Genomic DNA, 10,667 nt, shown 5'->3' with positions numbered 1-10,667 from the left:
ACAAAATTAGCCAGGCATGGTGGTGTGCGCCTGTAATCCCAGCTACTTGGGAGGCTGAGGCAGGAGAATCGCTTAAACCCAGGAGATGGAGATTGCAGTGAGCCGAGATCTCGCCATTGTACTCCAGCCTGAGCAATGAGAGCAAAACTCTCTCTCTCTCTCTCTCTCTCTGTAGAGAGAGATATATACACACACACATATACACAAAATTAGCCAGGTGCGGTGGCATGCGCCTGTTGTCCCAGCTACTTGGGAGGCTGAGGTGGGAGGATCACCTGAGCCTGGGGAGGTTGAGGCTGCAATGAGCCACTGCACTCCATCCTGGGCAACAGAGTGAGACCCTGTCAAAAAAAAAAAAAAAAAAAAAGAAAGAAAGAAAAAGAGTGAAAGGGAGGTAAGAAAGTAAAAACAGAGTGTGGAGACTACCCTGGGGGGAAGAAAGGAACTAAAAAGGTGTAAAAAGGTGCTATTTTGAAGGTGGGGGCAGAAGGGAGAGAAGTTTTTCTTTTAGGGTTGGGGACATCTGAAGATGTTCAAAGTTGAGGAAAGAAATCTGAGAGATCTAAAAGATACGGGAGGCCGGGTGCGGTGGCTCACGTCTGTGATCCCAGCACTTTGGGAGTCCGAGACAGGTGGATCACCTGCGGTTAGGAGTTCGAGACCAGTCTGCCCAACATGGTGAAACCCCGTGTCTACTGAAAATACAAAAATTAGCTGGGCGTGGTGATGCTCGCCTGTAATCTCAGCTACTCCAGAGGCGGAGGCACAAGAATCGCTTGAACCCAGGAGGCAGAAATGGCAGTGAGCCGAGATCGTGCTACTGTACTGGAACCTGGGTGACAAGAGTGAAACTCCATCTCAAAAAATAAAAATAAAAAGTAAAAGATACGAGAGACAGGATGTGATGGATGGTTTGAGGTCTTGAAGGATGCAGGAGAGAACAGATTAAGTACAGAGGTTGGGAGTTACCCTTGCAAGGAAAAGTAACATTTCTTTCTCCTGGGCCAGTGGGAAGGAAACAAGAACAGATATTACAGATAAAAAGAGAGAAGAGAGGGAAATTGAGGGCATCCTGGGCTTTGAACTTCTCTGTGGATTGGAGGAGAGGCTGTCCACTGAGGGTGGAGGAATAGGTTGGAAGGTAAGAACTGCTTCTGTGAAAAACAGCCTCTATGAAGAAAAGAAACAACTGCTGAGTGGACTAGAAACAAATGAAAAATGACAAGTAGCATTGAGAACTCATGTATGGTAGATTTTTCTTCCTTTCTCCTTGTCTGATGCCCTCCACAAGGCTAGGCACACCACGTATGTTCAATAAAATAGAGCTGCTTTAGGTAAGGAGGTAGACAGAATGTCCAATGTGCTCAAAGGCCACTAGGGGGCAGGCTTTGGTAGGCCGCTAGAGATTGGACAGTTTTCCATCCTCACAGGATTTAGAATAGAGAGCATCTGAGTTAGACTGGAATGCCCTTTGGAGATAATCCAGCTGGATCGCCTCTTGGTGAAGATGGGGAAACAGCAGTCAGATAGGGTAGGGGTCCAGGCGCGGTGGCTCACGCCTGTAATCCTAGCAGTTTTGGATGCCAAGCTGGGCAGATCACTTGAGGCCAGGAGTTGGAGACCAGTCTGGCCAACATGGTGAAATCCCGTCTCTACTAAAAATACACGAAAATTAGCCGGGGGTGGTGGCAGGTGCCTATAATCCCAGCTACTCGGGAGGCTGAGGAGAATGACTTGAACCTGGGAGGCAGAGGTTGCAGTGAGCCGACAACATGCCACTGGACTCCAGCCTGGGCAACAGAGAGACTTCGTCTCAAAAAAAAAATAAATAAAATAAAATAAAATAAAATAAAATAAATAAAATAGGGTAAAGGAAAGGACTTGCTCAGGTGACATTGTGGCCAAACTGGGATCAGAACCCAGGGCTCCTGACTCCTAATCTTCCATTCCTTCTACTGTGCCTGGATGCCTCTTCTCTCTCCATTTTGTGGAAGGAGGAGAATGGAGGGCAGTGATGAGTCTGCCAGGACACCATTCAATGGGTACATCTAAATGCACAGAAAACGTGCCAGTGCAGGGAAGGTATGGAGCAGTGAGGACCTGAGTGAGCGCCAGAATCTGTCCTATTTTCCAACTTCCTCCCACCAAAAGACCTCATTTCCAGCTTGCCCTGGATCCTCAGGCTGGGGCCAAAAAGATGACTCTGAAAATGTCAGGGCCTGGACACCCATCCACAGTTCAGCTGGCAGCGCTCATTCTTGCTATGTGGCTGTCTCCACAGCTTTCTCACTGTGACACTTTGGGAGAAGAGAAGTGGCCGAAAAATGCATTCGATGGTCAGTGTACCCCTTATGCGTTCGGTCCATGTTGCTGACTAACCAACAGCCCAGCTGATGTACTTAGCAGCTGTTTGGCCGGCTCGATGATTGCATGTGGGCAGCCAGCTCCCTAAATGACTGCCCGGTGACTCCGGACCAGCCTCATGAGTGACTGGCTGGCACGCAGGCCCAGTGCCCTGAGCATAGTAGGTGCTTGATGGATATTTGCTGATTGGTTAGCTGTGCAGCCGGCTGGCTCCCTGGCTGTCTGCCTGGCTGTCTGTGTCTATCTGATTGTCCACATGGGCTGACTGTGCTCTGTTCTCTGGGGCCATACCTGGTGGATATCATCATCCATCCCGTTGCTTGCGAACTCAAAGATCAGGTCACTGGGCTGTAGGGTAATAGCCATGCTGTCTTTTCAGAGAGCTGACAATGGGATTATCAGAGCCCTCCAGAACTGTAGGGCTTTCTTGATGAAGAGACACTACCCAGGTACTTTGGAGCCTAGAGCCTACCCCCCGAGCTGCGGTAAAATAGGGGGTGGAGAGAGCTGGAATAGGTGGTGGCCTAAGCCAGGCTCAAGGCTGCATTCTGGGCTGGACCAACCACAGGAGCGACCTAGAGAGAAGGGAGAGATGGGGACAGTGAGTAAGTCACCTTCCTTGAGCTCCGTTGCCGGAACTGCCTATGAACCAGAGGGGCCCTGCCATGCTAAGGCAGACTGCCAATAGAGGAGTGGTGGAAAGGGGAGGATGGGGAGAGAAGAAAAGCGACAGAGAAGAAAGAGGTCAGGGAAAGAAAGAAGGAGAGAGAGGAAGTCAACTGAATGGCCTCCAGCGGGAAGTGGCTGAGTGTTGGTGCCTGTCTGGGTCACCAGCATAGGCATCTCACGCTAGTCCCAAAGACACACAGCCTCCCTCCCTGCCTCCCCGCCTTCCCCTGGAGAAACTGACAGATGGAGGAACTTTGCACTCTCTCCACCCTGAAGACTAATCCCCAGGGCATGGCCATAGGGGGAGTCAGGGCGCCCGGCCCAGCCTCATGGACAAGGCGGCAGCATGGAGAATCCCTGTAACTCCCTTGGCTTGGGGGAAGAATCGTGTGAGGGGCTGAGTGGGGGTCTGTGGGTATACAGAGTGCTCTTCTGACTCTGCCTGACTCCAGGTGAAGTCAGCCTAATTTTACCTTGGGAGTGGGGGGTCAGTTAGCTTTGAGGGGCCACGTCTACGGAGGAAGAAGTGGGGGTGGTCACACCCATGCCTGCCTCACTGTGGGGGTTGTGCTGTGTGAGGACCAGCAGTGGCCTGCCTCTGCTCTCAGGGATGGGACTCTCAGATGGAGCCAAACTTCCAGAGAGCCTGGAGACCGGGGGACAGGCGGGCCACGCACCCTGTTTTCGTCGGCACTCCCCACCCTCACCACCACCGCTGCCACCCGCCAGAGAGCGTGGCCTCTGTGCTGTGTGTGGGTTTGTGTTCTTGGTTCAGCTTTGCTTTCAGTTTCAAGACTGAACTGTCACCCTGGGAACTGGCGAGGAGAGCCCCGGCTGGAGGAGGGGCAGGCGGAACCTTCCCCATCCTCTGGGGCTGGCTCGGGCCCCTTTTCCAGGAAATCTTCTGTGTCTGCCGCAGCCCAAACACACCTCCTCTTGCCCCACGTGCCCTCAGCGCTCACGGTGTCACATGGCGCCCGGGCCTGCATTTGTTTCCCCTGTCGCCACTCCTCAGGGCTGTCAGTGCCCAGGCGCCTCATGTGCGTGTTGTGGGTGGTCACACCCAGGCCTGCCTCCCACAGCCCCAGCCCTCCCACCTCCCTCCTCGCCAGCCAGCTCTACTCCTCCACCCCATCACTGGAGCTTCTCCACTTCCAGGCGCCACGTCTTTCGTCCCCTGGGCTCGGTTCTGAGTGTGTGGATGTGCATGTGGGTGGGTCCACGAACAGCCTGGCCTCACCATGAGCGCCTGAAGAATTAGGGCCATGCACCATAGCGGGAGCCACACACTGCACTCCACCTCCTTGACACTCCCTTGGCAGTGCCGGGGTGGCCAAACCTTCTCCTGGCCCGGAAAGAAATGAGGAACTTCAGAGAGGGGCAAAGGGGAGGAAAGGGAGGGGGACCACGGTGACCTCCCTGATGACCGCTCTCCCCCACAGGAGACACCCAGGCCTCTCCTACTTCCTTTCCGTTAGCCCACAGGGCTGGCCGTGCCCTCACCCCACCCCCACCCTCACCCCCACACCTTTCCACCCACCCCAGCAAAAAGTCGGGAGAAGTCGCTCAACTCAACCTGTCAGGTCTGAATTACCCTTTGGACGAGTGAGAGGCTGAGTACTGGGAGGAGGCGACTGGGAACCTGCAGCCCTTGCCCTGGGTTCACTCCTCCCACCACCACCCTACCCCCACCAGACCCTGTCTGCAACCCATTCTCCACTGGTCTGTGAAGCCTCCCAAGGCCATTTATGCTTGGAAGGTCTGTCCCCCCACCTCCCGCCACTAACCTAAGCGCCCCAAGGCTTGCATTCCACAGCAGCTCCCGCCCTCCCACAGGCCTTCTGTCTGCCCCCAGGAAACATTCTCATACTAATCAAATTAAAGGTGATCACTTTCACCTAATCCCACTTTGTCTAAACATGAAACTCCTGTGTGTGTCCCCTCCCCCAAGGTCACCCGCTATAGCCCTTCCCTTTGGGCTTGCTCATCTCTTCTTTCCAGATCAGGATTTCATGTTTGCGAGTTCATTGCTGGTGCTGTCTGCCTGGGCTACTTTTATGCACCTTCCTTACCTCCCCCATAAGACAGAGGCTTCCTTGAGGGCAGGAACAACTGAGTTGTACATTGATGAAACCTTAGCACCTTGCATCATGTGTGGCATGTAACACACTCAATTTGTGTTTGTGGAATGAATGCATGAATGAATGAAGGGATGAACGGGTGGATGGGTGGATGGATGGATAGATTTGTGGTATGGGTCAGTCAGCAACTGTGAGGTGTGTTTTCTGGGCAACATTTATCTGTACACAGTGGATGCGGGTAGGTGTCACGTACTCTGCCTTACGTGAGAATGAGAAAAATGCGCATACCTTCTGGGGTGACCTCTGTATGTTTTTGCATTGTCATTTACCCGGGTGCGCTATTTGTGTTGGCTGTGGCTGTGCAAGCGCACTGTAGGTATATGCGTGTGCAGGGTGTGTGCATGTGTCCCAAGCATGGAGACGTGTGCACGAGAGCCTCTGTGTGTCAAAGGGCTGCCCTGGTCTGGCCGGCAAAGCCGCAAGCTCAGTTGTCAGTTCCTCCTCTGGGCCAGCCTCAGCTGCCTTCGTGAGAATGACAAACCCGAGCTAATGCTGGCTGGAAGTGGCTGTGCTGAAGATGGGGGTGGGGTTCTCAGGAAGAGAATGCCAGTCCCAGCTATGTGGCCCATGGGTCACGGGGGTGAGATCCCCCAAAGTCCATGTGCTAGGGAGCTGGTGGGGGAGGGAGGCAGCCAGGGCCCTGCACTGCATTGAATGGGATCCTTGGTCACCAATGCAGAGAGGTTTGAAATCAAAGAGAGATGATTCCCAGGGCATTCTTTTCTGTGTCCACATGTTGAAGTAGCAAAATCCAGGACTTGGTGGATGCAGGCTTTGAGGGCTCGAGTTTGTGAGGTATTGTGAGGCTGTACCTGGCACCCAAGGCTCATCCTCGTGATCATCTGCCCCGAGCCTGAAGCTAAGGTCTTGAAGGGCTGGAGGGGGAGGAAGTAGCTGTCCTATTCTTTTGGCCGAGGCTGAGAAACCATCCCGCCCTAACCTTCCAGTCCAGAAAGTTTCCCCCTCCCCCTTGAGATGTTTGAGGATTTGAAAGTGAGAGGTGGAGAGCAGCTCATTTGCATGTTCACTCACTCTCCCCAGCAGAGGAGTGAACCCCCCTTCAGTCCTTCAAAATAACCTCGTTCTCCCAGGAACCTGAAACCAAAGATGCCACCACCATAGGAGGTGCGCCCTGCAGGTCAGGGAGGCCCCCACCAGGGGCTCCCCTCCAGTGGGCCCTTTGGCTGGGATGCAGCTTCCGTAGCCTAGAGTCCTGGATGCTGCCTCCCCAGTGAGTGGAGGATTCAGGGGGCACACACGGACACTTGGCTCGGGGAATTGAGGTGCCTGGGAACCCTTAGTAACTGGTGGTGAATTCCCCTACCTTGCCCCATCCTTGCACAGCTCACAGCTTGCTCCAGTCACAGTCCACTGGCAGGGTGGCAAGAGCTCCACTCCCTTCGCCCCCTTTGAGGCCCTACAGGGTCTCTGGCTCCCAGCGCCTGTCTTACTTGGGCCAAAAGCAAAGCCTGTGCGAGAGTCTGTGCCCCTGGGTGCTCTCTGAGTGTATGGACCGCAGGAGGGAGTGTGCAGGCGAAGGCGCCGACCTCCCGGCCCACAAATAGACACCTCTGTGGCTCTGACTGCATTTCAAAACCGAAGCAAAATAGAAGTGGTTTGGGCTGCTCCTGTGTCACAACTCAGCCCCCTTCAGACGCACAGACCCTTCTTGGGGCTGTCACTGAAACATACCAGGCAGTGTCCAGCAACCACTCATCTGGACCTCCCCTACAGGAAATAGCCCTAATGTGAAAGCCACGTCCACAGTCTCCGTGGAGTGAGTTTAAATCTACACCCGTTCAGCTGAGCCAATGGCTCTCACAGAATTGCCGGTAACACCCGTGGCATTTTCACACATGCCAGGAAACATGGAGGCCAGATGGTCAGCTGGGCCACAAAGCACAATTCTCCTTCTCCGGTTCCTTGTCCCCTCGGAGCCAGCTCTAACTCCTGAAATACCTCATCCTCCATGAAACCTTTCTGGAATTCTCTGGAAAGGAAGTGACAATTTCCTTCATGCCATTTCCCACTCCCTCAACACCCCTCCCCCACAACCACAAGCAAAATGGAAACTACCCCAGGAACAGCTGTACCCTCGACTGAAAAACAGCCCGTCCTCCGGCGAATAGTCCTCAAGCAGGGAACTGCCTGCTGCACCATGTGACCAGTGGCGTGAATTTAAGAGACAGAAGGCCAGAGTCAGGACTATATCCAGTCTGTAGTCCTGAGCAAAGCAGAATTCACCCATCCACAGGACTCGAACCCACAACCTCAGTCCAGTTACAACTGGACTCCAATGAGCAAGCTAACCTTCCTCCTTAAGCAAGTGCCCAGTGAAGGGGCCCTAGTCACCGCTATTTTGTCAGCTCTTTCTCCTATTCCTTTCTTTCTACCACCCACTCCATTTGAGATGAAACCAGGAAGAGGGAGGGAAAAAAGAAAGGTTTTGCAAGCTCTGTTGGTTGGGGTTTCTCTGCGCTTATTTACAAGAAACCCAGTTTCCTTCCTTGCTCCTCTGTCACCACCTGATTCCAGCATAGGACTTGTCCCAACTCTGACGGCGAGGTGGGCCCAGGACTCTTCCCCAGTTACAGGCCCCGCTCTCACACCCTTCTCAGCTCTCCTCTTCCCCTACCTTCTTTCCAGGCCTTGGTCTGTCCCAGAGGAGGAGTGATTACATGGCAGGTCCCAGGCAAAGAGATGCTTTCTCCTCTTTCTCCAGGGGACCCACAGCCCACCCACAGTGTAGACTGCCTAGGGTCCGGGAGGAGGAGGAGGGAAGCGTTCCGGCTGCATCCTAGCAAGATGTGTGACCATGGAAAAGTCGGCCATCTTTCTGGGCTGTGGTTTCTGTCATCCTTCGAGCGGGTGAGGGTTGTGAGTAATCCAGGCTTAGCAGGCGCTCACCAGGGAGTCTCAGGTGAATAAAGATGGCAGTGGAAAAGCACTTTGAAAATTAAAAAGCATTCATCCAGATGATGAGTTTCAGGTGACCTCCCAGAGAGCAACAGGGGCTGTGGGCCCCATTAAGCTCCAGACGGTGGACCCCACTGGCTCCAGAATACACAGGGTGGGGCTGGAGGGTTCCAGCTGTTGGGTGAGAAGGGGCTGACTCCTCGCCTGGGCTGGGGGCCCGGCAGGGAGGGAGGAGCAGGCTGCTGCGGCTGGTGCAGTGCTATGGGTCTCCTGTCCTCACCCCGCCCCAGCTCTTTGGGTTGTGGTTATGTGGCAAGAAAGAGCACTACACTACAGAAGCCCCATAGGGGAGGAAGAGGAGGGGGAGGGTTAGTGACAAAGACAACCTATTTCCCCAGCTGCCCTGAGAAGGCCAAAAGAGCACCCCCTGGAAGTGCCTGCGGCCACCACATCACCATCTCTAGTGCTTCAGGGACGAGGCACAGGGCAGTGGCACTAAGCCAATGACGGGAGAACCCACTGCAGGAAAAGGGAGAAACCCAAGTGTGTGGCAGCCACTAAACCCCAGTATAATAGTCTGCCAGCTCCAGCCTAGGAGAGCCCCCAGAAGCCCCTGCAGACCCTAAGATCATCAGCTTTCCAGCTAGAAGTCCCAGCTCTGCCTTGGGGTTGAGGCAGGTCACTTTCGTCTTTTGTAAAACAGGGATCTCCTACTTAGCTCAAAGGGTTGTTGCAAAAGGCTAATGAGCTAATGTAGGCAAAAGCTCTCTGCTATGCCCCAAACGTGTTTTTCTTTTTTTCTTTGTTGAGACGAAGTCTCACTCACTCTGTCACCAGGGCTGGAGTGCAGTGGCGCGATCTTGGCTCACTGCAACCTCCGCCTCCAGGGTGTGCCTCAGCCTCCTGAGTAGCTGGGATTATAGGTGTGTACAACCACGACCAGCTAATTTTTAAATTTTTAATAGAGATGGGGTTTCACCATGTTGGCCAGGCTGGTCTCGAAATCCTGACCTCAAGTGATCCACCCACCTCACCCTTCCGAAGTGCTGGGATTACAGGCGTGAGCCGCCATGCCTGGCCAGCGTGTTTTCCAATTCCCTGGTCTGATTTGTTACTTTGGGGCTGTGGTAAAGCATATCTTTACCTAGACAGAGAGGAAGAAAGGGAAATGGAGGTGGCGGGATGAAATGAAGGCTGAGGGGACAAAAGCAACAACTATAAAATGTATGGTAGAGAGAGGAAACCAGTTTGACTAGAGGGAGAGAGGAACATTGCTTGGGAAGCTGGATAAGTGGATCCATGGAACTGTGGAATGTGAACTTAATATGGAAACTGACTGTGAGTTACTGTAGATTCTTGAGCAAGGGAGGGGTATAACAAGCAGCCCTTTAGGAAGGGCAGTTTGGTCTGGGTGTAAGAGTGGGCCTGAGGCAGGAGAATCACTTGAATTCAGGAGGCAGAGGTTGCAGTGAGCTGAGATTGCGCCACTGCACTCCAGCCTGGGCAACAGAGTGAACACTCCATCTCAAAAATAAATAAATAAATAAAACAAGAATGAGTCTGCGAGTGGAGGAGATGGAAGGAGACCAGGTAGGGTAGCTGGAAGTCAGGAGGTGAATCCCAGAGCCACCCCAAAGGAAAGAACTTGATAGACTATGGGGAGATACAGTAGCTGTAGAGACCCCAAGATGTGCAGCGTGTTCTCGCTGTAAGAATGTTAAAAGATATTGCCAGATGCGGTGGCTCATGCCTGTAACCCCAGCACTTTGGGAGGCCAAGGAGGGTGGATCACCTGAGGTCAAGAGTTTGAGACCAGCCTGGCCAACATGGCAAAACCCCATCTCTACTATAAATACAAAAAGTAGCCGGGGCGTGGTGGTGGGCACCTGTAATCCCAGCTACTCGGGAGACTGAGGCAAAAGAATCGCTTGAACCTGGGAGGGGGAGGTTGCAGTAAGCTGAGATTGCGCCACTGCACTCCAGCCTGGGTGACAGAGCGAGACTCCATCTCAAGAAAACAAACACTGACTAGAGACTAATTAAATTCATTAGTGGTTTTTTTAGAAGCTGGGATAATCTATGACTTGGTACCAACAGGATATTAAGTCAGATAACTTTTATTGAAGGGACAGTGTTCTTTATCAAGGTCCCTGCCAGGCCAGTGCGTGTCCTAGAAACTAACGCGAAGCCTCCTTGCTCAGATCTGGAACTTTCCTGGGCAGCAGGGGCCATGGTGTGGTTGCTGTCTGCTTGGCACCGGCTGCTTCTCCCAAATGCGCCCTTCTGCCACTGGCCAATCCCCAGGCCAGCAAAAGCAAAGGACAGTACTTCAGGCACAAGAGCAGTACTCCAGCATCCCTTTCACAGAAGGGAGGGGTGCCCGAAAGGATGAGGTGGGAAGACAGCCTACCAGGGCCTGGCCAGACAGGGAGGGCAGCCTCGGCTCCGGAAGTCATCGAGAGCTCCTGGGGTTCCTCCTTCTCTCTCACCCGCACTGCTAAAACCTCTCCTTAAGACAGAAGGCCGGGCACGGTGGCACACACCTGTAATCCCAGCACTTTGGGAGGCCGAGGCGGG

General features: G+C 53.5%; 1 protein-coding gene across 1 annotated transcript in view; it reads right to left on the bottom strand.

The window, feature by feature from the left end:
• ELF4 (E74-like factor 4 (ets domain transcription factor)) overlaps positions 1-2,939 on the bottom strand; it is a 16,777-nt gene extending 13,838 nt beyond the window's left edge. The window contains exon 1 of the mRNA XM_011988840.1: positions 2,656-2,939. Within this exon, the coding sequence (XP_011844230.1) occupies positions 2,656-2,730 (75 nt within the window). The 5' untranslated portion in view covers positions 2,731-2,939. The remainder of the gene's footprint in view (positions 1-2,655) is intronic.
• Between the last annotated feature and the right edge of the window lie 7,728 nt (positions 2,940-10,667).

Source organism: Mandrillus leucophaeus, unplaced genomic scaffold (genome assembly GCF_000951045.1).
Source record: "Mandrillus leucophaeus isolate KB7577 unplaced genomic scaffold, Mleu.le_1.0 Scaffold339, whole genome shotgun sequence".
NCBI lineage: Eukaryota > Metazoa > Chordata > Mammalia > Primates > Cercopithecidae > Mandrillus > Mandrillus leucophaeus.
The sequence above is the reverse complement of the archived record's forward strand: the minus strand, read 5'-3'. Positions and strand labels throughout refer to the sequence as shown.